The following is a 27,925-nucleotide window of genomic DNA, read 5'->3' on the forward strand; positions in this document are numbered from 1 at the left end:
GTGGGCGGAGCGTCGGAGTTCATAAGCAGCGCTGACTGTAACCGGTGTCTCCGGTTCTCTGAGCGTTTGTAAAAGCAGCAGCAGATGCGCCGTCCATGCTGCTTTAAGTCTGCTAAGAAGCTACTAGTCCAATTAACAGAGAGGAGGCTGAAAAACAAACGCATGTTGGCCATTACACTAACTTACCGCTCCTCGGCTCGACGATGGATGTGCGCGCCGCTCCGGCACATGACGACCTGATCCGACAGCCCGCCTTAACCAAACAAGTTGGACCAGAAGCGGCACAGTATCATCAGTGACATGTCGGTGTGTTTTCAGCGATTTGGATGCACACATTAAGCCTTTATAAGCCCCTTTTGGAGGATCTGTTGTAGGCCTGCACGCGCGTCATTTGGCGACGCTACGGAGTTTAATTGGAGTGTGTGAGAAGGTGGCTCGTGAACATGGACACACACACTGATGTGCTGCTTGTCACGGCAAATGTCGGCTCACTCTTTGATAATGTAAGTACACCAGTAAGAGTTAAGCTGAGTAAGACTAGTGTTGCACTGAAGTGTGTGACTGGTGCTGGGACACTGCAGGCTAAGCTACGACTACACAAAGTGAAATGTTAAAGAAATACTCTACAGGTAGACAACATATGACCTATGACCCTGGGAAAAATGTATCATAGTAACGTGTTTAAAATAACCACTCATTACTGCAAGGGTTATAAAGGCCTAATGTATATATTCAATACAATTTATTTTGATAACTTTCCTGAAATTATGGGGAAAAAAGCATATAGTTTATTCAAAACCAAGAGTGGTCAAAATTCATAATAAATATTATGTTATAAGTAATAATAATAATCTTTATTTGTATAGCACCTTTCATGCAAGAATTGCAGCCCAAAGTGCTTCACAACAAAAACATAAAACATTGTTCAGAGCATTTACAGTACAATAATCACAATGTTGATGTAAATGTGAAATAGCATTACAAATAGTATTAAATAGCAGATTAAGAATAGTAAAAGGCTAATAGTTAAGAGCTTTAATAAAAGCATTTAAATGAGTTTAAAGTGGCATAACATAGCAGCATTAAAGATTGTATAAAACATCACCATTAAAAGGCTAAAGTGAAGAGATATGCTTTTACTTTTGAAGATATTGAGCGAGCTCGCCTCCCTAATGTCTGCAGGTAAAGTGTTCCAGAGCTTTGGTGCATAATTGCAAAAGGCTGCATCCCCGATGTTCTTTTTGGATGTTTCTGGGAACATTTAATAAACCAGTAGTGGATGATCGTAATGTTCTTGGGGGCACATAGTCGATTAAAGAGTTGGCAGCGTAAAGTAAAAAATTTTAATTGTATTTATGATTTCACAATGTCATATTACTTAATTCCGTGACGTATATGTTGTGTTTATCTCTCTGGTGTTGCTGCTGCATATCTGAGCCAGGACATTTTGGGTTCAAATAAAAGTTTACCCCAGGCAGAATCTAACCCCAGCGGCCCTCACATGTTGATCAACATTTTGTGTTTACCCAAGAGGGCTTATTATAAATGTGTCTTCGTTTGTTATATTCCCACAGAGATCCATGACATCTCATGTCATTGTAGTTTGTGTGCCACTGTAGTGGTCTTCCAGATCCTCTGACATAGTATGCAATTAAACCCCCCCTCACATATTTATATAGAAACCTTCGTCCTATATTGACTCTTCTCCAGGTGTGCCAGAACTGTCCCGACCTCTCACAGCTGGTCGTGCAATCAATCCCTGTTGAAAATCACTGCTTATGAAGTTAGTACATGGAGGGTCTGTGTTACTCAATAGTCAGTTTATAGTTTCCTTATCATGCTGCACGGCGTTTACATCATCGGCTTCACTGGTATCTATATTTCTATAATGTTATCTTATAGTTTACTGCCTAGTCTTAAATGTTAGTGTCTTAGTAAGACCACTTAGCAATTAGAGAAGGATTTAACGATTCTAACCAGTGGTTTTCACTTCAGGCCTTTGTCAGCCCAGACAAAACTTTTCGACTTTGCAGGGAGGAGGACTCCTACGCTCATGGAAATTTGGCTCTGGTCCATGTTTCCGGTTGCCAAATCTGGTTCCAATGAAAACATGTTAGATCCTATTGTGGGAGATATGTAAACAGATGAATATCTTCCATCGGGGGACTTGAGCTTTTCTACTGACTTCGGCCCCCCTATTTATATAAACACTCCTAAACGTTCACCCAGCCTTCTGGATAAGAGCAAGACCTTAAGCACGTCACAGGATCAATCCTATTGCTTTACAGAACTGCAGCTAGCCGAGTGTCCTCTCGCAGCAGTTAAGCCAGTGAGACAGTCGTATGTGTTTATGTAGCACATTATATACAAACATGTCAAATTAAAACTTAACAACTAAGGCTTTAACATTGCTTCAAATAAAAAGCCAGATTAAGAAGATAGGTCTTTAATTTCCTTTTAAAAAGACAGAGAGAGTTTGCTATTTTAATATCCAGAGGCTGTGAGTTCCACAGTTTAGAGGCATAACAAAGAGGAGGCACTCTCCCCTTATGGGACACATAAGGAACGTTAAAAAGAAAGGCTGTACACGACCTTAGTGATCTGAATGAAAGAAAATCAGTATCCTGGAGATCATGCCTTCTTGTGAGCTTGTGTATTGACTATGTATAGACTCAGTTGCATTGAGTAGATATTATTGTTACACAAACCTTTTACACACTAATGGTGTCAGACAGATTTATAATAAGCTGAGCGTCAGTTGTTGGAAGACACATTTCAGCAACGTTTCACCATCAGACCGCTTGGAACAACAACGCATTAAGTTAATCACCGTGCTGGATGCATTCAAGCCAACAGTTTGTGTGAACGCTCACTTCAGACCTCTCTTGTTCAACCCGCCCGTGTGTCCTGACTCGGTGCTGCTAGTTTGTCACCAGGGGAAAAACATACATGCTATGTTGCTGAGTTGTGACTTATATAAGAAAGAGTCCGGGTCAGTGGACAGAGCTTGTGTTCATGTGCACGAGTGCATACAGACTTTGTTAGTAGCCAGAATGATGTAAGCAATGGCTTGAGCTCCAGTCATCCCTGCCACACTCCCATGCAAATACGTACACTATGCAAAGCCATTTCACCTCTGGTATGAATACACCTGGCGTCGCAGAAGATCGTGCATTACTTTGCGGCTGGAAAATGTAATGTGTGTACGGAAGGACATGTTCAAATGGCCGTTGTGGATGAACTGCTTATGGCCTTCAGTCAGAGTCAGAGAAGCCAGTTATGGAGTCAAAGAAGATTCTCTGGTGTGAGAATCAAGAAGCGTTCACCGTCAGTGGAACTGCGAGGTTAACATTTCATTTGAACTCAGCATGTTTGGAGAACTATCTGCCAGTTTACAGCTGAACAAGGAAACATGGTGCAGCTTTTAATGCAGACCTGTGGTTCCAAACAGGAAAAGGTCCTTAAGTAATCCCCAACCTTGTTTGACAGATTGCATTGCGTGAGGTTTACCTGCGCGCTTTCCTCATTCATGTTTAACAATATGCTCAGTATGGCCATGAAATATAAAACTCACCCACAGGGAGGATGTGTGGACGGCGGCCAGATTACGACAGGTGCAGCTCCACTTGACTGAGACTACATCCTGGAAAACACAGGATGATATTTCCAGACAATCTTTATTGTTTGTTTTAAACCTGCTCTGAGTTAAATATAGCTCTGAGTGTTTCCTTTCTTGTGACGTCCTCAATTCCACCTGACCTGTTTGTCTGTTAGGAATTCTTTCGTACACCACATTTGTCGGGTAGCAGAATATAAAACATCACAACTGGCTCATTGTGTGTAGTTGAAGTGAGACCTCACGGTTAAAGCTTCTCTAATCGAGGGATTACACGAATATGTGTAACGCAAAAGGAGTCACTCAGATCTACACCATTTTTAAAATAAAGATTACATTCCTTTGATGCTTTTCTTTCTCTCTCTTTTATAGTTGGGTGAAATTCAGAATGAATGGTTACAAGAGTTGTATAAGGTAAGTGTGGGCCTCCTGGCTCTTGCATTTAAACATTTAGTATTTCCACTCATCACTGGCAGTGTCTCTCTTACATTTCATCGGTGACATCCAACATACACAACAGCTCCATGTTCCTCTGGTGACACTACGTATTAGCACTCTCAATAATAACTTTGAAATTCGATCACAGAGAAACTCCACATGACCCCTAAAGGAGAGGTCACTGCACCCTGTGACACGCAGCGTTGACCCCCCCTTCACTCTTCATCACTCTGTAATGTAAGCCCTGTCTGTGCTGCTGTTTTACAGACTGTCCACAGCCACAAGCCGCAGTTCATCGCCCTGCACTTCCAGGAGGTGGGAGGGAAGGACTACATGGCCAACATGGGCCACGCAGAACCCTTCTTTTGGTAGGACTAATGTGCACTGGGTGAAGTGTTCAGATCCTTTACTCAAGTAAATCAGAAGTCCTTTATTAGTCCCACAACGGGGAAATGTACCTTGTTACAGCAAACGAACAAGAAAGTAAAGTGGCGAGTACATAAACACACTAATACAAAGTAATCCACTACAAGTAAAAGTCCTTAAATCCAAACCTCAGTATGAAAGTATTGTCAGCAGAAGTACTCTGCATTCTGCAGTAGCATGGTGTCAGTGTTTATACTACTGCTGCATTAATGTATATGTTGCGTTATACTGCTGTAAATGTTTAAGGTTGTGTGTATGATCAGCTTCTTTATAAACTGTTGGGCAGTTTAATCTACAGCAATGCATCATGTTCTATAAAACCATGAAATGTTTGGAGAAAAAAAGCTAAAACATTTTCCAGCGGATCCAAGAAGCTTTTTAGAATAGATGTTTATTTAGTTTAAGAAGTAGATGGACTTTCTCAACACAAAGGAACTAGGAGATAGGAAGCGTATGTACATTTCTGAAGAGTAACTTCAGCTGTCAGACAAATGTAGTGGAGTAAAAAGTACAATGTTTGCCTCTGGGATGTGGAATAGAAGTATAAACTTAAGTAAAGTACAAAAAGTTTGAACTAAAGTACATTAAATGTAAAATCATGTAATTCCACTATGTGTTTTTTTTATAAAAATCATCCTGATAGGGCTGCAACTAACAATTATTTTCATTATAAATCTGCCCATAAATCTCCGTTAGTCAGTTCATCTTTAAATCTATAAAACAGAAACGTGCTCATCACAGTTTCCCAAACACCAAGTTGACATGTTTAGATAAAAAAGATTCTGTCTACAATGACAGAAGATTAATAAAACCATCAGACATTCACATTTGAGGAACTAGAACCACTTTAGTTTTGGCAATTATTCTTAATATATTCGTTCGCTATCACAATTCTTACCAATTAATTTTCTGTCTAGCAATGAATTACCAAATCTCTTCAGCTCTATTGCCTGATGGTAGCTCTGTTGTACTTTCCAGGAGCATTGCATCCAGTGAGGAAATGAAAGACTTTGACAGGGTCTGCATCTACGTGGACGACAAGTTCCAAGCAGAAGACAGTTTCACGGTAAGAAACTCACCGACTTCTGGCTCGGCGTAGTTCACGTGTGCCTCCACTAGATGGAGCCCTCCTCCATGTTAGTGCTCAGAGGGAGCTGGAGGTGTTGATGTGCTCTGCTGATGCTGAGGAGTGAACAACAAGAGCTGGAGGTGTTGATGTGCTCTGCTGATGCTGAGGAGTGAACAGCAAGAGCTGGAGGATGCTTTGAAGCCAGAGTTTGGAGCATCAGAACATGTCATAATCTACAATGTAACGCATAAGAGATAACTAGGAGGTCGATCCAGATGGATTCAGTTTGCCTGTCATTTGTTGGATTTTGTATGTTATTAGATAAAACAATTTATTTATTGTTTTCAAAAAAAAAAGATAAGAACACTTGAAAAATATCTTCATTGATAAAATCAAACTGTAAAAAAGGTTGTTTGTTTCTTAGAATACGTACAAAGGCTATCATGGGATGTTTTGAAGATGAGAGAACTAGGTGAAATATTTCGCTCAGGTCAGATCTTTCCTACTTTTTGTGACGTCTGTGTGTGTCTGTGTGTGTGTCTGTGACCTGTGTCTGTGTGTGTGTGTGTGTGTGTGTGCGTGTGCGCGAGTGCAAACTGGTTCCTCACAGTTTGTATCTCATCACAGATCACTGAAATGATTTCCCGCAGCTTGAATGGCTGTAATGCTTACAAACATGTTATGTCATGAGAGAGTAGTGCATAATATACATAATATCTAACCATTTCCCTGTTCAGACATGTTTCATCTCTGCAGTTGGTACTTCTTCACGTCTGTCTGCCAATACACCAGATGTTGTCGTGGTCTCTATGACCAAGGTCACTAAATACCAAACACTACTTAATACCATGTCAGAGCTGGGTTATAGTTGCAGACTACAGGTTGGTCGTAAGAGGGCTTCAACGACTTGGGATGCCCCAAAATGGGGGCAAAACAAGCTATTATAGGCAGCCACCATATATGGCGACACGCTGCTACTTATATCCCTGAGAACTGAGCAGGCCTACTAAGTTTTATACCGTGAAGACCTGGTCTGTCATGTACTCTATGGCACCTTCTAATATTTGTGTCCTTGTGCCGTTCTTCTCTCTGCGGACATAAATAAACTAAATGTATGTGTGTTTATCGGTCGGGTTTCTTCCATCAACGCTCACTGCACATCTCAGACATGTGCAAAACCAGAGCCTAATGTAAGAGACATACATCTCAGAGATATAGTATGAAACAATGTTACAGTAGCTACGCAATGTGAGCCCGGACAGACAAACACAGCTTTGTTAAGTGACTCATGCCACTGGCTGCATCTCTTATCGTCGTCTTTCGTTGAACCCAGAGTCCGTCTCTATAGATGAAGTCTGACCTGGTGCTCTTCAGTGTCTGGAGAGACGCTGCTCGGGTCATGGGCTCAGCCTCAATCTACACACCTGTCGTGAAAGCCATTTCTTGCTTCCAACTTCTTCTTTTAGTGACCTCGCACAGCAAAAGCAAGTTCTCACTCTTTTTCCTGGAATTGAACCGCGTGCGGAGTCGCTCCTAACGGGTTTGTCAGCATTAGTTTGTCTGAAATTCTTCCTCGGTTGGGAGTAACACCTCCCGGGTTGAGAAAAGAGGCAGAGTATTTCTTAAACTATTAACCCTTACTCCTCCCATGTGATACCCCCACACTGGACGTCTGACAGTAGGGGTCAATGGCTGCATCTGTAGACTGAAGGTGTGTGAAGTAAAAAGGAGAAAGTCAATGGCCAGGTGTGGGGGAGACAGGCCAAAGTCAATACATTTAACTCTAGATTAAAACTATTGATCGCAGCCCATTTGTGCACGATAAATAAAGTGTGAGGGGGGAGTGGGAGACAGCTGGGACTAAGTTTCCCCTGCGCTCGTGTGTTCGCACCCTCCACTGTTTGCCCTGAGAGGGTTGCGGCCCCCCCACCCCTCCTAATGCCTCATTCTCATTTCGTCGGTGCCACCTGCATTGATTTTCAATTTGTTTCCCCCTGGCTGCGGATCATCAGTTATATGGCCAAGAGAGAGTTTGGGGGGTTCTCCTTTCAGAGGGGCTGCAGGAGTAGACGGGGCAGACTTGCATGCATTCCCAGTACAAATGGTGTTTTGATAAAAAATCACTTGTAAGTCAATATTTTTTTATTAAACTGTGCACAAACCTGATTGATGAAGATTGGTGTTTGGCAGAGTATGTGGAGGAGAATGTGTGTTTGTGCGTGTGTGTGTGTGTGTGTGTGCGTGTGTGTGTGTGCACTTTGCAGTACTGTTTAAACACGATATTATCACTGATCCAACATAAACTAAGCCACATTGAGATCAGTATTCCTGAGCTAATTATCAGAAGTAGTCCTTGAATCCACGACAAGTATCTTCATTTTGCTGTAATTGTTAAATAAAATGACAATATAACTTTTTCCACAACTCACTTCCCTGAAATATTCTAACGTCAGCGTTTAGTGTTAGCTTTACGTTAACAAACACATCAGATTTGTTCAGATGCCTCCCTGACTCGAGCCTTAGTTTGGACAAGTTGCTCACTAATTGCCGCTCACTGGAGCCGACCGCGGAGACACTTCCATTTTATTAATTGAGGATGGCTTTGGCACTGAAGATAAATGATCTCTTCAGGGAGAGATCTCTCATGCTCTGGCTGGCTGGATGGGGGGGGGGGGTGGGGGGGTGGGGTCGCACAGCGGTCCGTCACGCCCTGAGCCCTCTGAGCGCTGGCTGATTTTTCTTCGGCCCCCAGTCACAGCGGCGGCGGCGGCAGACAGCAGGTCTGCTGCTTAATACCTTTTAAATTGTTTTAATTTTCTGTCTTTATTGATCTCACAGGGCATGATTAATCAGATCAGTGGAGCAGGCAGTTAGTACATTAAAAATTGTCAGCCTCATGTCAAGGATGATTGGGTGCTGAAGTGTGTATGAAGGGGGGGGGGGGGGAGAGGTGGAGGGGGGAGGCGTTCAGTATGTGGTTGTGTTGTGCAGTTGTGTGTTCACTCTAAACGCCTCTATTCTTTAAAGTTGCATGCGTCTTTGGGAGAGTAACAATATACTGTGTCGCACTGGATGGTTCAATACATTCAGCTCTCATGACGAGGAAATGAAGAAGTCAATTCATCATCTTAGAGGTTGAGTTGAGATGATGACAGAGCTCGAGTGTTCCATTTAAAAAGCTTAAATATTATAGTTTTAGAAAGTTTTGTGCGGCAATATTGAAAATGGGAACATGTAAGGCACATTTGTTGAACTAAAGATGTCAAAATGTAGCTTGTTTTTTTGCAGCAAGTGTCTAGAAGTGTCTGCAACAACATTAAAAGTGTGATTTCAGTATGAATTTCTGCTTTCAGCTGACGACTCGTGCGTTCTTGTGAAGTTTGTGGTTAAACTGAAACCAGTTCTACATATATATATATGTTATACAGATATTGTAACACTTGTGTTCTTTATGTCTCTTTCTTCCCAGGCTTTGGGGAGCATATACTTCATCCACAAGACACTGAAAAACATCTATCAGTATGATTTTAATGGTAAGAACTTTACTTCTTATGCATGATGTTTGCATTGATTCTTCTCATCTTATTATTGGTCAGGCTGGTGCTGTATTCATATCGCTTTTTCTAAAAGGTCCCATCATAAAGCACTCTTCTTGCACCCTTTACTGTTTCAGCAATGGCTCATGAATGGCTCATACCTTCAGTGAAGTAAGAGCAATGTTGCATATGATTGGCAATATTGTCATTTTTTATATATCAGGAATTTCAGGACATTTCTCGGTGTGTAATGACAGTTTGATGGCCCGCCGGAGTGGTGGCCAGATATTTGCAAAGAACCTGAATTTTAAGTGGAGCTGTTATTTTCCTGCTGCATAGTCCAGTCACGTTAGGCGTGAAAAAGCTCCTCAGAAAAGCTTATGGAAGAACCATAAACATCCTGCAGCTGCCACTCGCTGTGTGGCCCGAACCGATTGTTGTTCACCAAACAGTCTAATGGCTCGCTTATAGATCCTCTCATCACGTATGCCCCTCTGATGAGGTTAACACCAGTTTATTGATTGCCGTTTGCATGTTTTCTCACTCTTTTACATGTCACGCCTCTCTCCCCCTCACAGTTAAGGATTTTAAAGCAGTGTCGGGGCAGAACAAGCACGTGGGCTCTCTGGATGGGGTCGCCACAGTGGAGAAAGAAAAATTCCCAAAGAATTTCTGGCCTGATGTGAGTATTTATGCATGAGTGTGCATCTGTGTATGCCTACATTTGTGTGTGTGTGTGTGTGTGTGTGTGTGTGTGTGTGTGTGTGTGTGTGTGTGTGTGTGTGTGTGTGTGTGTGTGTGTGTGTGTGTGTGTGTGTGTGTGTGTGTGTGTGTGCAAGTGTGGGGTGGGGTACGTGAGGGCCAAAGGGAGATGTTGAGACAAATGAGTCTTTTGGGGCTGCCTGCTCTGACAGGAAGATGAGACAAATTATGTGAAAGAATCGATGATTATCAGTTTGGCCCTTCAAAGACACGGCTCACTGCTGTTTAGTGACTCACTCTAATTTGTCTCTGTTGCAGTTCAAGTGGTCCAGGAAGGGCTTCATGAGGACCCGCTGGATCATACACGACCAGTACGTACCGTGCACTAACCCCTAATGGATAAAACACATGGAAAAGTCAGCCTAGGATTCAACTCACTTTCACTTTTGGTTGTTTTTTGACTATAGTGTTCAAACAGCTTTGAAATCCATGTTTTGCATCTTAGTTTGAGATACATGAACTTGGTTCTACAAAACCTTTTTTTAATTTAAATTTTTTATCAGTTCAAATCAGTTTTACGCAGCATTTTAACATCTTTAAAGTTCATTGTTTCGGTTGTTTTACTGAGCTGTCACCATTACCCAGTGCTGCTGCGGTGGCTCTAAGGCACACCGTCTGTTCTCCCTTCACCCCGAACACTATTTCTGTCTGTGTCGTCCCCTGTGGATGTTTTATCAAAAACTTAAAACTAATATTTAATTAGTTTGCCGATTAAATCGTCCAGTTAAAATCTATTTGACATATATACACAACCAAATCCATCATGGTGCCGACCCAGAACATATGCTGAATGTAGCGTACCATCTTTATATAATTACAGTAGGTAAGAATATATATTTTTATAATGTATGTTTTGAAGCTGCTGAACTTGAGTAAATAAAGCTATGAACCGCACAGCGCTGTTGCTACAGCTGCTTGTGTATTCTGGGAACATGTCGTCACTATTTGCTCTGCTGTGTTGTCACCTGGACATAATAACAAAAGGAGACCACAATCTGTGTCCAACAAGATCACGCTGCGAGTCAACAAAGCTCTTTTGTTGGATGCACATTAATTGTTTTCCAGTGACAGCCCGAGAAATGAGCGAACGTTTCGCACAAAACACAAATGTGCTTGTTTGTGGACTCAGCATTAACACAAGTGCAGTCACCGATAAGAAAGCACACACACACACACACACACACACACACACACACACACACACACACACACACACACACACACACACACACACACACTCACACTCCACCTTTCACATGTCAGGCTGTGGTGTTATCAAATTGTTTCTTGTTTCCTTTCTCCATCTGCCACAAATGACCATATTGTGTGTCTGTGTGTTTGTGTGTGTTCCTCACAGAGGTCTGGACCTGGTCAATGTCCACCTGTTCCACGATGCCTCCAACCTCATTGCCTGCAACTCCAGTCCTTCCATTTACTCAGCCAACCGCAACAACGCTCTCAGATATGTCATCAACAGGTTGGATTTACAGATGCACACAACTATGAAACACCTGACTGTATAATGTACAAGTTGAGAGCAAACACTCACTGAGTTCAAACCAAAATCTATATTTTAAGACTCCTCGCCTGACTGACGGACCTCTATGAAGGGAGCATGTTTTCCCACAGCCTCGGATAATATCATCACATAAACAGGATATATCAGGAATTTACATAAACTCTGACTTCTGAAATAGTGTGCATTTCTACACACGTGCGGTCGGGTTTAATAGAGAAGAAAGACCCAAACTTCTGTGTGGTTCCTGACTTCTGTTTCCTTCCAGGATATCAGACAGCCGCTACACTCCTCTGCCTTTTCTCCTGTTTGGAGATTTCAACTTCCGTCTGGACGCACTTAGTCTGGTCCAGGTGTGTAACGACTGTTCTCCTGAAGATCAGGTGACGAGGATGTGCATCAGCACGGCGTTTTGACTTAGACCCTTCCTCGTGTTTTGTGTTTCTGTGAGCAGCATCTGTCCACGTCGGCAGATGTGCAGAGAGTGAAGAAGGACAGCAGTAACGAAGTGGAGAAGATCATCTGCGAAGAAAAAGACAATGACCACCAGGTGATTAAACCACTTGTGTTAAGACAACTGGCATTTTATTTGTTCAGTGCTTCCCTTTAACCTGCCTTCACTTCCCCCTGTAGGTGCTGCTCCACATCGAGGATAAGATGTTTGCCTACCTGCACCAGGCGGTTTTCAGGGAGGACAACGGCAAAGCAGTGAGAGCACATTCTCAACTTTAACCCACACTGATGCGATCAGCTACACCTCTGCCTCAGAGGAGCTATGCTGTAACTATAACTATAAGGCTGCTTAGCAACAATCTGACATTTCGTCACAGATTTCAGATTATCAGCGGATTTACAATCCTAAGAATGACAGTTCAGTAAACACAAAAGTTGGGAGGTAAACAAAAGTGTGATAACTTTGACAGTAAACTGTGTTTTCGTCCGCCCTTAAGTTGCACTCAATCACCTTACGCTTGTTTTTAATGTGTTGATATTTCCTGTAGAGCTAATCCATAATGACCTCTATCCCTCAGCTTTTGACGTATGACAAAGAAGTCGCCGCCTTTCACGATGTTGTCAGGGAAGAGGACATCAAGTTTCCACCCAGGTAACCACGATAAATGCTGCAAACATACTGTGTATAAACTCCCACGTCGGTTGTTATCCCTGCAATACACTCTGTGTCTCTCTCAGCTACCCTTACAGTGAAGAGTACACTAAACCCACCCGGTACATGAACACTCGCTGCCCTGCCTGGTGTGATCGTGTCCTCATGTCACACACGGCCCAAGAATTCATCCACAGGGTGAGTCAGTCCCACGCAAAGTGCAGAATATATTCTCAGGTAAAAGTCGTATATATACACAGTTTAATACACTGTCACTTCTTAATGGGTTATTTGTCGTCAGATAAGGCTAAGTGGCTAACTTTCTAACACCATTGTTTAAACAATATTTACATTCTCACGTGGCTCGTGAGTTTATTACAAGATTAATGTCATTTATCTTCAAAGCTAGCTAAAGGTTGTGTTATTAGCTGGTACATTAGCTGTCCAACATCCTTAAGTCTTTGCCAGACCTGCGCCTCTCAGTTACTGTACGTTATCACAACGGTGAAAGATTCACCTCACAAAATTCATAGTGATTTTCAAAAACAATTAGTTCTTTGTTTCAGACAGTGGCAGAGAAAAACAAGCCTCTTACTTGTAGCCAGTGACGACTGTCGCCAGCAGACTATCAGGTGTAGCTAGCTAGCTAATTAAGCTAACAATAGCTTCGTGAGTTTGTAGAAAATGCTGTCTGTGAGCGTGAGGCTAAAGCTGTCAGCATCCTCACATGTCACTTCCTGTGTCATGGCTCTGGGTTGAGAATAATGTCTTGGCCTTGTCATCATATTATCATGTAGTCCAACATAAAACAACACTTGAAGATGCAGAGGATACAAAATTGCGTGCTTTCCATCATCCCTTATGACCCACTATAAGTGTGTGTCTGTATCTGCAGAGATCGTGCACTCTGCCTGTGTTTCCTTATTTCAACCTCTATAAAAATGTAGGGACCGGTTGTCATATCGTAAGCACGCGTCCAAGAGGAAGCTACGAAAATGCCGCACACAGCGCAAAAATATAGCGAGGCAAAACCCCCAAAGCGTGTTCCAAAATACGAGAGTGGATCTGGGGTTGGGGCCAACATTGAATGCGTTGTGTTTACATGAAATAAAGTTATGTAAGCTTTAATGTTGAATGTCACATTTGACTCCCTTTGTTACTAAAAGTGAATTCTCCTTTTCAGGGAGATGATGGTGAGAAGAGCGTCGTTTACAACACAGTGGGTCCTAATGTCTGTATGGGAGATCATAAGGTGAGTTTAGATGTACAGTTTATTGTGCAGGCAAACAAAGCAGCCATGTAGAGTAACTCTGGTGTAACTCTGCGTTCTTCTTGTAGCCGGTTTTCTTGGCCTTCTCGATGAAGACAAATGACCATTGACTCGGATGCTTCTCAATGGTAAGAACATGTGCCAGTGAGTGTGTTTCTATACTGTATAGCATGTGGAAGTGTATGTTAGTCTATGTGTTGATTCCATAGGGGAGGATTCAGAGTGTTAGAGCGATCACAGTAATCTTGCTTCGCTCCCCAGAGAGCCATAACCCAGGCCGGCCCATTGGAGTCGGGATATAAACTAAGATGAAGTGCCTGCGGGACACGAGCGCTCCTTTGTGTCCGGCGTAGTAGGACCACAGGCGATCAGCACCTTTCACTGATCTATGTCTATTGAATCCTCTCCACTGTCACTGTGGCTACACACTAAGTGCATTGCTGGCCCGCTTTTCATTAATTACCATCTGGATAGTCGGCCGGAGAGACATGCATTGTGCCGGACAGCGTATTGGCAGTTTTACGGCCATGATTTTGTTTTGCTGCCGTTTAAATTTATTTATTTTAGCGAATGAACTGCTTTTTCATGAGGAGCCTTTTTCAGAGAGCTGCAAAATGATGAGTCCACGCAATTAAGGGACTTAGAAGATGCTGCGACCAGCTCGTTTCTCCTTTTGTGTTGGGCATTTTGAGACAAAGTTCATTCCAGTAAAACTAGTAACTCTCTATTTCTCAGGCTACGTTTCACCAGTAAAGAAAGACATCTTACATGTTTATATGCAATGCAGACAATGTAACATTTTACATCTTAAATTCGAAATTAAATAGAGGAGTTAGGCCCACCGTATCCTGCATCTGCACTGCGATGTATTCCGAGAGGGAAGAAGAAACTCCACACTGTTTGAATAGAGTTTAATTTGTGTCCATGTGTGTGTGTGTGTGTGTGTGTGTGTGTGTGTGTGTGTCTGATGCAGGTCTGTAGCTTCTATCCTCACAACTCTGCCACAGTGTCAGTACCAGAGGGTAATCAACATGATAGTTACCGGCCACAAACCCACCCACCAGCACAGCAGCGGGTCTCGACGCCGCTGTAAAAAGCCCCGTCGCCACACCACTGGTGTCTCACATATAACCGTCTCACTGCCACACACTGTCGACCGCAGCTCAAGCACCACAGGCGCAGATTCATCAGCAGCTGTTATGGATTTCTGAGGCCGTTTTCCAGATTCTCCACTCACTCTCAGATCTTAAGTCCCCTGACCTGAAAGCTCAGCGTCACCGAGGATGTTCCCGCAGACGAAAGGATGATGTTAAGATTGCAGTGTGTGACTGTTGACCAGCCTCTTTACATGGATGTGTATGCAAAAATGTTCTTACTTTTTTTCTGCATTTCTTCTAAAAAATATGAATTTTTCTTACAGGCAGCGTCAGACAAACCCCGGCCAAGGCTTCACAAATGTTCTCATTCCTTAACTGCTCTAAATCATTTATTAAATCTCTCCAGTCAGTCAGACCACTTAGTAGCAGCTCGACCGCACAGTTTCACTCAGTAGGTTTCAAATAAGCAGTTGAATTCAGCCAATCAGAATCCAGCATCGTGTAACTGATCAATGAAAACTTAATTATGCGTCGGATCTTTAATATCAAGCTTTGGACCAGTCCTTCTGACTGCACGTGTGCTTTTATTTTGTATGTTATGACATTTGTAGATCAGGTATTTTCTTCTTTATTAAAAACAAAGTTGTTTACTACCAATGTAAGATTTTATACAACAGTCGAGGAATGCTTCTGCGTCAGACTTGTTATGTCAGATCTCCTCTTTAGATAAAACATCATTTATGAAGGTTATCTCACTTTTTTTCTCGTGTGAAAAGCTATTTCCTCACAGCGGCTTTAACGATGTCACATATCTCTTTGTTACCTAACAGAGAGTCGCTTCCAAATTACATTTTGATAATGTTTATATTATATACAACATTTTAAAGAAACCTAACAGCTGTTTATGAATGCTGCAGTACGAGCTGCATTTATTAATACAACACAACAGAAGAGGGTTTCACCCGGTCGAATTTTAAAGTTACATTATTTTACAATACCAAGTGCTTTATTCCACAAGCTATAACTCATCAGTTCACAACTTTTTCGATTTTACTCGTCCTCACTGAGAAAGTTTTCTCCACACTGTTCTGTTGGCGTCGACCTTTCTTCATTGCCAAAAATAATTATACTGTACTCACATGTTTCCTTCTCAATGTACTTAAGGGGTGTGTATGCATCCATCACACGGACTTGAACTTCCCAAAGTCCTGTATACATACAGTATGTACACACATGTGCACACACACACTCACACACACACAACACAGAAGGCACTGTTTGCTTTTGGATTGACTTTTGACTTGTTTTGTTTTTGTTGAATCATATAATCTCATCCTGTAGCACCAGTTTAATTCTGTCGATGTGTGAAATGTTGCTTGGATTATTTAGACCCTGCTTTAATAAGGACTAATTGAAAGAATTAAAAATATGTTTGTAGTTTGTTCCTTCCATCCATCAGCTGAAGTTAATCCCAGCTGACATATATTATACTTTTTGTGTGTTTTGTGAAACTTATTTTGTCTTACACAGCTTGGTGGAACAGTACACAAAAGTACTTTTCATGCATACATTCACAAATATTCGAATACATTTGGGACTGTCAGTCGTGTTTGTACGGCGGGACGGAAGCTTTGCCATAACAAGATTAAGTTAAGAATCTGTGATGCAAATGTTTGTGTATTTTGAAGAGTAATAAACTGTTGACCTGTCATGGGAGTGGAGCTCATTATAAAGCCAGTATTACCTTTAGATTAACTCTGGTAACACTACATCATTGTCATGTTTCACTTCAGTAAATAAAATATTACCCTACTGAATGTTGCATTTTTATTTATTGGCTTTATCAGCCGCGCTGTATATGCACACTGTGTTGCAACGCGTGTCGGGGATTTTAGGGTATCCAGTCATCGCTTTACTCTTCATTTGAGTCACTTCCCTGCGTGAAAGATGTGATCATACACGTCTACATTGGTGTTAAAGCTTGAAGCTGTTTAACCTGTAAGTTTGGTAAAGTACTGCGTTGCCACAGCTTGTTTTTCGTGTGGCTTTATCTGTTACTACGTAAAGAGATGTGGATATTGACGGGTGTCCCCAAAAGAAATTAATAAATGATTATTTGTATTATTACATTTTCTAGTTAGTTATATTGACATGAAGAGTGCAAGATCTCACTCGTTTTAGTGTCGGTCAAATATATGGAGTCTGCACTACCTTAACTGTATGTCTGTGTTATGTATTCTTTTTCTATAGTTATTGAAATAAGCCATGGGGTGAGCTGCACTTATTTTGTGGCAGAAGAAAGATTGCATCTAAAACAGAGGAGGTATTAAACTGCCCTCTGAAGCCTGTTCAGGATTTACTTTTGGGATTGAAAATCTTCCAAGGGTCGACAAATCAAGAGACTGATTCTAACCTTTATTACCGTTCATTTTCTTTGGTTGATTCAATAGTCCGATAGCCGCAGACCAAAACAGGGATTGCCTCCTGAAAATTCATGAATCTTATAAACTTGATCACTTTTTAATGTTTGTATGATATATACACTTGAGCAACATCTACATAATGACATCATTTGTGATGGATGATACTAACATTAGCATAACTATTGTCGGCAGTCTTTATTATCTTTGGTGCAGAATTGTCTCGACAGAATCATCTGGCCTGACGTCTGCACCACGCGGAGGCTAAACGCACTGAGCCTAATGGTGAACGAGCTTGTCTGTTGGAATTGATTTTATGTTGACGTGGGTTGCGGGGGGTCATTGTCTTCAATTAAGCCGTACCAAGGGTAAATCACACAAGATTTGACCTTTGACCTTCTTTTCAGCGTTGGTGCGATGTTTGCTTGCAGTTTCATTCTAACTGTCAGTAGGAATGAAACAATGGCGGAGCTTGAGCCACGATAAGCCTTATAAATGATTCACAATGCTTTATTGTGCGTCGTAGTTAATATTTTTACAATGTATTTTAAAATAGCATTCAATTTAGGCATTTAGCAGAATTAAATATCATACATGGGAATATTATAAGAGATAATAACATGTGAGCAGAGCCCTGTAGTGCATGTGGTTCATCAGCACATTATCACAGAATGTCTCATGTTGTGCATTTTAAATAAAATTACATTTAGTGCCCATATTAAAACAATTGCTCGAAATTACTTTACCTGCAAATGTATTTTTGTGAAGGTATTTATTGAGTGTTTTTTTTCTTCTACAGTGGGACTGTAAAACATTTGCTTTTACTTTTAGTGTTTGCGGTTTCCTTTTCAAATAAGCACCAACCAATAATCACAAACAGTTTCAACTATTCAAAAAGAGAACACATGAATAACTTCAGGTCACTCTCTTATTTTAATTTTATTTTTTTATTAGTAGCCTATTACCAATAGCATCATGCAGTTTTTATAATGTCATTTTCTCATATTTGTACAAAAATGCTGTGTATTACATAATTCTCCCCACATACCAGTGTAACATTAAACAGGCCAGAGACACAGTAACTTATAAAAGTAAACGTCTTTTTAGCTTCATCTTTACAGCCTGTTTGTCTATTGAACCCAGCGATACTCCTTTGTTGGTTTACCACAAATGACCTCTTCTGAACATGCTTAAAATGCTTCAACTTTGTATTCAAAACTAATAACTTTCATTACAGCATGCAGGTATGCTGAGAAGCACGCGCGCGTGTGTTTGTGAGATTTGCAGGAAGTTTGTCAGACGTGGTGTGGCCCGAGGCGCAGTACGGAGAAAGCCCTGTGGTGTTTGCGCAGCAGCATTCGGATCTTATCGTCGTCAGAGTCCGGGTCCAGAGGCTTGTTGTACTCCTCGTCCTCCACCTCGTTCTCCGAGGCCTCGCCGCCCTGTCCCGGGAGGCTGGCCTGCGTGGAGCTCGGCTCTGACGCGCTCTTCTTCCTCCACTTGGTGCGTCGGTTCTGAAACCACACCTAAACAGGAAAGTTGTTACAAAACCTTATTTACAAAGCATTACATGGAAAGGTATCATAGTCATCATCCATGACCGCGTTGATAAGTAGGCTTGATGATAAATACATAATATGTGGCTGATGTAACCTGATGTGATGCACCGATTAGTTTCAACAGTGTTGTCGACCTGCACACTATTAAGTAGGTCAGGTTTGTATCGCAGCCTTCATAACAAGTTATTTAACAAAGAAAACACGGAAATATGTTTAGGTAAGTTAGTAGGTCAATTTTGTTTCCATTGAACCTTTCAAAACAAGAGCTACTTCACAAAACATGGGAAAGGTCAAACAGAAGCAAATATAAAAAGAAAATCATAAAATAATTGGAGTAATATGTTTTCAATTTACACATTTTAAGCCACCTTTCATAAAAGAATAATTTCAAAAGCTTTATCTTATTAAGCAGGTCAACTTCATTTATATTGCAACTTTTAAAACATAAAATAATTCCACAAAAATAATCCTAGGAAAGGTCAAACAAATTCAATTTAGCTAGTGTATATGTGCTGTTATCTTTACCTTGACTTGTGATTCAGTCATGCCCAGAGAATAAGCCAGTCTCGCTCGCTCGGGCCCGGCCAGGTACTTGGTCTGCTCGAATGTTTTCTCCAGAGCAAATATCTGATGTCCACTAAAGGTTGGTCTGGTGTGTTTCTTCCTGCCTGACATCTCCCCCAGAGGACCACTATCTGGAAATATCAAAGGAGAAAAAAAAATACTAGATTGTTCTTTGATTTTTACTTTAAGCACTGAAATACTTTTGATGGGACAATTTCTTTTTCTCTGCATAGCCACAAAACAAGATGAGAGTCCTTCATAATTACTGCTTCTGAATCATATTCATCAGATCGTCCACATATTATATAAAAGTCACATTGAAAAAAAATATTTAATTGGACGTTTGAAATGCCACATACATTCATTCACTGCCGAGGTGTCCTTGAGCAAGGCACCGGACCCCCACTCTGCTCCCCAGCGCTGTACATACAGTACCAGTCAAAAGTTTAATAGCTGCCCACTGTCCCTAATACGAGGATGGGTTAAATGCAGAATCTAAATGTCACTGTGTGCTGTGTAAATGTGTGACGATAATAAGAGTTTCAAAACCCTCTATTTCCATTTATAGCCCTTAGAAATGACTCTTACAATGTACACTTGAACATAACAATATTAATAACATAATGAATAACATCTTATATAATCTTAGCGTCCGTTTTTAAGAACAATTCAAACTAAAGGTTTTTGGTCAAATCACCTCCTACAGTATACAAACTACCTGAAGTGTCAGAGTTTTTGAAGTTAGTGTGTAAAATGTATCTTTTCTGATGTAATTTGTCTTCCTAAGTAAAGACAAAGGACACGCTGGCCTCACTAAAGGTAACGCATCATGGTGTGTCCCCAGAGACAGACGGCGGAGGGTTGCAATGTGCTGATGAGCTGGATGTTGAGTCCCTGCTGCAGTATTGAGACTCACTGTTGGTGCACTGCTGCCTCCCTCCTCTCCAGTCACAGCCGCTCTCCGCCCAGCAGCTCACACTGCGACCCTTCATGAGGCACTCGGCGCCGGGCTTGGAGAAGCCGCCCAGGGACGAGTTGTAGTCTCGGTTATAGTACATGGACGTGCTGGTGACGGAGGGGCTGAACCCCCCCATGGTGGAGTATCCGGACAGCAGGGTGGTGGTGCCCGTGGAGCCCATCCCCATCATGGAGCTTCTCAGGATGTCGCTGATGCCGTGAGGCGTCCCTGCCTGCAGCTGGCTGTTCAGGCCCGGGTTGAGCTTGTAGAAAGAGTTGGGTACTGAGTACTGGCACACTGGTGCCTTGAGGTCAGAGGAGAATTGGTTCAGGCTGTTGTTGAACAGGAAAGACCCCTGGATGTTTGGATCCATGGGAAGTTGTGTAACTCTGCCTCCAGGTCTCAGCAACACATCCAATAAGATCCAGGCAGGAGGAGACCTTTGATGGGCCCGCAAGGAGTTCTCTCACCCACAGGCGATGTCTTGGATCCACCGTCACCAGATATTCAAATAATAAAGAGCACTTATAGCGATTTTAACAAAGTCCCTGGTGTGTGCCAAAGTTGCTACCACATCAGAAAAAGCAGATGAACTCTTCACTCTCGCCCCTCACCTCTTCTCAGCCACAGGGTGTTCTGTGATAATTCCATATCTGACGCCTCAGGCGAGCCCTCCGGACACAGCTTCTAGTGTTCTCCTAAAGACACATGCCTCCTCCCGGCTCTCTGCCCAGAAGTCATAAATAAGCAGTATCTGGAAATGGAGTGGCACCTTGATAAAGATAGGCCATATTTGAATGCAGCCCGGGATTGGACTGAGTCTCACAGCTTTAATGCTTCTCTATTGGCTCCTCGCTGAGAGCCAAGCCTTTTATTGGAAGGCAGCAGATTAATAGTGTTTTGAACAGGTGGAGTGGGAGCAAGTTGATTTTTTGATGGCCTGCCATGTCTGACCAAGTGTGGTGGAGCAGAGGCAGCTGAGCCTGGAGTGCACAGAGGAGGAGGAGAAGAAGCAGGGCTGCTCTGTTTCCTGGTTTATTACTGGACAAATGTAGTTTTCAAACAAAATACATGTTGTATTGTACATAACATAACCATAACTCTAATGAAGCAACATCTACATTCATGCACCAGTTCATATTACAGTATAAAGTATATATATCTATCTATTTATATATATATATATATATATATATATATATATATATATATATATATATATATATATATATATATATATATATATATATATATATATATATATATATCATGAGTTTTCTTCCTCCTATATATCGTCAAAGAGATATAAATCATATTAAATCTAATTGTGGAACCTCATATAATAATAATAATAATAATAATAATAATAATAATAATAATAATACCTTATTCAGTTCATTATATGCACAGACTCTCTCTTCTTCATCTTCTAGTTTCAATATGCAGTGGCAATATACCACGTCTTATCCTGTGTATGAATATGAAATATGAGTGGTAATAATGTATCCTATGAAAATATAATGTTCTTTTTTTTATGCATCATGATTCAGGGAATCCTACTCTTTCTTTCTGGTGCAGTGTAAATTCACCACCATGCATTACCTTTGTGTGAGCATATTAAACATTGTTGAACACCTCCAGAGGCACCCGGGGAAGTTTATGTGAAAAGTTGTATTTGGGTGTTTTGTCGTTCCAATGCGAAGTTTGGTGCAAATACAGCCATTATTAAATATTGTCCTGCAAAGTTTCTTTTTAGACAATGTGACAATAATACATGTTGGTGCTGTCTTTAAAACGTTGTCCATATCAACTCTGAGAGTACATTTCAAAGTGTTATACATCGTTGGAAAATAAACAACCTAATCTGTCGAAGAAGGATTACAATATTTATTACACACTGCAAACACTACACACACACACACACACACACACACACACACACACACACACACACACACACACACACACACACACACACACACACACACACACATTGTAAACTATTTACATAATAACAGTAAAAACAGAGGAGTGGAAGGTGGGCCAGATGATGTAATGGGGGTTGTCGGACAGTCTCATCTTCTAAGCAACAAAAGAAAAGAGAGATTTCTTTTAATAAACTGTCATTTTAATTTATTTCCATTCATAATTGTATTTTATAATTTTAATGGGTTTATATAGGTTTTTAATAGAATGTTACTTTGACATAGCTGGACTCACAAACACATGCTATAGTATTATACAGTATAAATGCATGCCTAGAATCAAACGCTTGTTCTACAGGACCCATTACATGCATATACAAACATGTTCCACATATTTCTATATTTCTAACTCATGAGAGAATACAGTTTAGGTATGTCTGTCAGGTCACAGGATAGTGGAAATGTATTGGGAGAAGTCTTGTGATTGTTAGTCACAGTATGAAAAGAGTTAGAAACTTTCCAAGAGTGGTGATGTCATTTTCGATTCTCTGGCTTCATCCTGTCACATGGTCGGACCGCCAACCAATGTGTAAAGACATTACAGCGTGTGTTGTCCTGTAGAGGGCGACAGAGCTCTCAACATGCTAATGCAACAACTGCAGAAATTATGCATGCTCTCATCACTTAACCATTTATGAATTTCCCTCAAATCCACTGAGCCACTCTGGGAAGTCATATCCAAAATGTTGGTGGAATTTTACATGATATAATAAAAAAAACCTTTTTCAGCATCCCATTTTACAGTAAGCATAAGACAGTCCCGGGAAGTGATACATGGGAGTACATACAGGCAGAAACAAGAACTTATCATTTATAAAAATGAATAATCTGCAACATAAAATACAGGCGACATTGCATGAAGAAAATTGCATTAAGGACAAAGTTATGGGAGAGATCTGCAAGCTGTGCATTTCCTATACATCACTAATATATAGGAAATGTACATAGACATGTGTTTGCATGATCTTTGTCTTTCAGCAAAAAACTAATAAATGACAAGACAATGAAAAATAATGAAAGATTTTGTATGGGAGCATAAATCAGACAGTTCAGGAACTAAAGTTGTGTTTCTATGAAAGCACTATTCATTTACAGAAACCCCCCTGCTATCAACTGTAGGTACATTTCCACACTTTGGCTCCTCCCTCAAGGTTCGTCCTTCCACTTTGATGCAGGAGGGGATGTTTGTGTTTTGAAAGCACACGTGCACCATGTTTTAAAAGCAGCCAACACTCCCACTACATGACAGTTGATCCCAGATACAGAGGTGAGCACATCTTCTCTCAAAACAAGAAGAACATTACTTACTGCCTCTTCAAGATGGTGAAAGACAGTGGCAACGGGAACTCTGGTGAGATATTTATTCTTTTTCAGTCTTTACAGGGATCTTGATATGCAATTTAAAATGCTTTAAATATCAATAAGGCCGATCACAATGTGTTACATTTAGGTAGTGGTAAGTTGTGGAAAAAAAACATTATTTTATTGTATGTCAAAAATGACTCTAGTATGAAATGAGTTCTTATAGTTCAGGCTTTTCAATGTATATAGACTTCATGAAAACATACCTATTTCTATGTTTTTGTTAAAGAGCTACTAAAAGCCACTATTCTGTTCACTCAGAAAGTGATTATTATTATACAAAATCTGATTAGGAGAGATAAAATACGGAAGTGAGACTTTCTTATCGGTGATATGGCCTGTAAAACAGACAATAAGCAAACGGTAGAAGACTTGAAAGAGATATGGCATTTATGATAGAGAGTTTATAGCTCGCGTGAGAGTAATAAAGGGGATAACTAGAAACTCTACTAATTACTGGAAATATTCAGCTTGTCACTGAAAGGTTTTACATACAGTATGTAGTTACTTAATGCTACATACAGTATGAAGTTACTTAATGCTACATGCAGTATGTAGTTACTTAATGCTACATGTAGTATGTAGTTACTTAATGCTACATGTAGTATGTAGTTACTTAATGCTACATGCAGTATGTAGTTACGTAATGCTACATACAGTATGAAGTTACTTAATGCTACATGCAGTATGTAGTTACTTAATGCTACATACAGTATGAAGTTACTTAATGCTACATGCAGTATGTAGTTACGTAATGCTACATACAGTATGAAGTTACTTAATGCTACATAGCAGTATGTAGTTACTTAATGCTACATGCAGTATGTAGTTACTTAATGCTACATGTAGTATGTAGTTACTTAATGCTACATACAGTATGTAGTTACTTAATGCTACATGTAGTATGTAGTTACTTAATGCTACATGCAGTATGTAGTTACTTAATGCTACATGCAGTATGTAGTTACTTAATGCTACATGCAGTATGTAGTTACTTAATGCTACATGCAGTATGTAGTTACTTAATGCTACATGCAGTATGTAGTTACTTAATGCTACATGCAGTATGTAGTTACTTAATGCTACATGCAGTATGTAGTTACTTAATGCTACATGCAGTATGTAGTTACTTAATGCTACATGCAGTATGTAGTTACTTAATGCTACATGCAGTATGTAGTTACTTAATGCTACATGCAGTATGTAGTTACTTAATGCTACATGCAGTATGTAGTTACTTAATGCTACATGCAGTATGTAGTTTACTTAATGCTACATGCAGTATGTAGTATATCATACTGCAGATGTCCTAATGTACTGCAGTATGTAGTTACTTAATGCTACATGCAGTATGTAGTTACTTAATGCTACATGCAGTATGTAGTTACTTAATGCTACATGCAGTATGTAGTTACTTAATGCTACATGCAGTATGTAGTTACTTAATGCTACATGCAGTATGTAGTTACTTAATGCTACATGCAGTATGTAGTTACTTAATGCTACATGCAGTATGTAGTTACTTAATGCTACATGTAGTATGTAGTTACTTAATGCTACATGCAGTATGTAGTTACTTAATGCTACATACAGTATGTAGTTACTTAATGCTACATGCAGTATGTAGTTACTTAATGCTACATGCAGTATGTAGTTACTTAATGCTACATGCAGTATGTAGTTACTTAATGCTACATGCAGTATGTAGTTACTTAATGCTACATGTAGTATGTAGTTACTTAATGCTACATGCAGTATGTAGTTACTTAATGCTACATGCAGTATGTAGTTACTTAATGCTACATGCAGTATGTAGTTACTTAATGCTACATACATTATGTAGTTACTTAATGCTACATGCAGTATGTAGTTACTTAATGCTACATGCAGTATGTAGTTACTTAATGCTACATGCAGTATGTAGTTACTTAATGCTACATGCAGTATGTAGTTACTTAATGCTACATGCAGTATGTAGTTACTTAATGCTACATACAGTATGTAGTTACTTAATGCTACATACAGTATGTGTAAGTCACTCCTGCACATCTTTGTGTCCACACCGGCCCGGCTTGTGTCTTATCATATACTTACTTACTCCATACAATACTTTAGTTTTTCATTTTTGCAGGAAAAGCACATCGTCCTCTGTTCCGTTAAAGTGAAAGCACATCTGCTACTTTCACTATTAGTTGTTTACAATGTAATCAGCTGTAACTTTGTTCTCAGTTAGATTCAACTTTGCTGCTGTAGTAAAGCAAATAATTAAATAGCATCCTGTTGTACAATCAAATCAAATCAAATAGTCACTTCCTGGATCAAGATAGGGTGTTATGGTGTTAAGATACGACTCTTTATAATAAGATTGTTCTGTTCAATTCTGTCACTTGTTCACAGCAGCTTGATAATAAGAGGAAAAGTCTCCTTTTTATCTGCACACTTTTGCAGTTCAGTTTATTGTTTACTACACTGCATTCAGGTAGCAGATGTAAAACTTCCCAGCTTGTTGTTGAGATTGTCTGTGACACCCACACATTGTTGAACAGATATAATCTACATGATTAGACTGAAAAATAATTCACTGTATGAAAACCTGGCATCAAGATTAATATCTGTGTTGTTGTTGTTGCTTTTGCAGATGTTGGGTCAGAGACGTCACACAGGTGCCGCCGGCCCTGCCTCGGTCCTCTGACCTTCCACCCTCAGTCTGTAGGAGACATGGTCCGCCTGAGCCGGGGGTGTCGACATGCAGACAGGAAGGAGGACACGTTCAAGAACGGCCTGGTGTTCAGCAGTCCGCCCACTGAAGATCCAGGAGAGGATTCGTCTGAGGGTGGAGAAAGATCTGTTCAACTGGCACGGAGCTCTGCGTGTGGGCTTCACTAACGTGCCTCCCTCAGCCAGATCTCTGCCTCTGCCCATCATGGCCATCCCCAACCTCACTGACACCCAAGGGCACTGGGCTGCTCCTGTGCATGAATCCCACTGCCAAGCAGGTGTAGAGATGGAGTTCTGGGTCTCTTCAGGAGGCACCATATACGTCTCAAGCAACAACGTCAAGAAGCAAAAGCTAGTGACAGGAGTGGATCTCACCCAGCCGCTGTGGGCCATGATAGACATCTACGGAAAGACGTGCTCCCTCTCCCTCCTGGGTATGTTTAGTATAAATAACCTTGAGGTTTTGCTTGCTGCGCAGCCTGTTTTTTCTTCTTCTTGTGTATTTACACATGCACTGACGATGCCAATAAATCTTTTTCTGAAGGCTCAACGAAAAAGGAGCTTTTTCGCACCAGACGGTCCTGTCCCGCACCTGAACACCTCCCCTCACCTGATGTTGACAACCACTGCACTTTGATTACTGAAGTCTCAAGCCGCTATAGAAACAGTGATGAGTGCATCTCCGGTGTAGAAGTCCCAGCTGGTAAGAAAGAGTCCTTTCAATCAAATCTGATTTCCGTGTTTGGCACATTTTTAACCAGAGCGAAGCTTTCTCTGATGACAGTCTTGTAATTGTGATTCCTCTGTTTTGATCACAGATGAAGGCAGTGGATGTGTGGTCTGCATGGAAAAAGAGTCAAGGATCACGCTACCGTGTGGGCATCGGTGTTTGTGTAACCAGTGCGCTTCCAAATTCTTCCAGAAGTTTGACACCTGCCCGCTGTGCCGACACACGATCGGAGCTTTATCAGTGGACGGGGGGTGTGCCTCTGTCCTGCTCTGAGCTCTAAGCCAGCACACAGGAATCACCAAACAGAAGCTACTGAGAGACTTTAACAAATGAAAACACTGAAGACAATGAAACATAACGCTGAAGCAGGAATCTGAACTAAAGCCAGTGAATACGGCTGGTGTTAGCTTAATATGACTATGAATAATGTATCATATCTATCACAGAAATAGAATTCAATGAGTGAAAATCTGACAAAATCATATCAAATGATCATGTAAATAATTGTGTGAAACTTTACTGCTTGAAAATTGCACTTTTATTCGATTGTTAAATCAGGATAAAGCCAAGCATGAAACCAAATGTTGTTTGCACCCTGAGCCCAAAGTGAAATGTCATTTACATTCCCTGCACTGTATAATTTGCTTTGTTGATGTTGTAAATATGAAATCAATTTTTATATTTGTAAAGTTATTTTTGTAAGAAATATATATATATAAAAAAAAAAGTTGTCTTTTCTATTCTTATTTTAGTTGAACGTCTTTATTGTAAAATGTGTGTCTGATACAAATTCC

The 27,925-nt window shown here is 40.7% G+C and overlaps 2 protein-coding genes and 1 pseudogene across 3 annotated transcripts; 2 read left to right on the top strand and 1 right to left on the bottom strand.

Annotated features, from left to right (window-relative positions):
• Positions 1–48: 48 nt before the first annotated feature.
• On the top strand, positions 49–16,652 carry inpp5l (inositol polyphosphate-5-phosphatase L). 2 transcript variants are annotated; one of them, XM_029439172.1, is made up of 16 exons: positions 49–503; positions 3,989–4,030; positions 4,322–4,422; positions 5,459–5,546; positions 9,019–9,082; positions 9,664–9,767; positions 10,106–10,158; positions 11,205–11,324; positions 11,632–11,716; positions 11,818–11,913; positions 11,997–12,071; positions 12,395–12,468; positions 12,555–12,666; positions 13,652–13,720; positions 13,807–13,866; positions 14,712–16,652. In XM_029439172.1, the coding sequence occupies exons 1-15, from the start codon at positions 444–446 to the stop codon at positions 13,846–13,848; spliced, it is 1,185 nt and encodes a 394-aa protein (XP_029295032.1). In that variant the 5' UTR covers positions 49–443; the 3' UTR covers positions 13,849–13,866; positions 14,712–16,652. The 2 variants fall into 2 exon arrangements, with proteins under 2 accessions (XP_029295032.1, XP_029295033.1); XM_029439173.1 differs by having other exon boundaries at positions 15,159–16,652.
• Positions 16,653–18,550: 1,898 nt separating this feature from the next.
• On the bottom strand, positions 18,551–20,740 carry nkx6.3 (NK6 homeobox 3). The gene is made up of 3 exons (XM_029440370.1): positions 20,291–20,740; positions 19,340–19,505; positions 18,551–18,781 (listed from the first exon to the last, which is right to left on the bottom strand). Exons 1-3 carry the CDS (start codon positions 20,707–20,709, stop codon positions 18,551–18,553), a joined length of 816 nt encoding a protein of 271 aa, XP_029296230.1. The 5' UTR covers positions 20,710–20,740.
• A 2,797-nt stretch (positions 20,741–23,537) lies between these two features.
• LOC115013740 (E3 ubiquitin-protein ligase NEURL3-like) lies at positions 23,538–27,764 on the top strand (annotated as a pseudogene).
• Positions 27,765–27,925: the final 161 nt, after the last annotated feature.

The sequence above is a fragment of the Cottoperca gobio genome, chromosome 9, assembly GCF_900634415.1.
Source record: "Cottoperca gobio chromosome 9, fCotGob3.1, whole genome shotgun sequence".
In the NCBI taxonomy this organism is placed as follows: Eukaryota; Metazoa; Chordata; class Actinopteri; order Perciformes; family Bovichtidae; genus Cottoperca; species Cottoperca gobio.

Coding starts and splice junctions, on each gene's coding strand:
- inpp5l (XM_029439172.1), top strand. CDS start 444: ATGGACACACACACTGATGTGCTGCTTGTCACGGCAAATGTCGGCTCA. Junction 4,031..4,321: donor GGTTACAAGAGTTGTATAAG/GTAAGTGTGGGC, acceptor GCTGTTTTACAG/ACTGTCCACAGCCACAAGCC. Junction 12,667..13,651: donor CCCAAGAATTCATCCACAGG/GTGAGTCAGTCC, acceptor TCTCCTTTTCAG/GGAGATGATGGTGAGAAGAG.
- nkx6.3 (XM_029440370.1), bottom strand. CDS start 20,709: ATGGATCCAAACATCCAGGGGTCTTTCCTGTTCAACAACAGCCTGAAC. Junction 19,506..20,290: donor CAGCAGTGCACCAACAGTGA/GTCTCAATACTG, acceptor ATTTCCAGATAG/TGGTCCTCTGGGGGAGATGT. Junction 18,782..19,339: donor TGACTGAATCACAAGTCAAG/GTAAAGATAACA, acceptor TTTCCTGTTTAG/GTGTGGTTTCAGAACCGACG.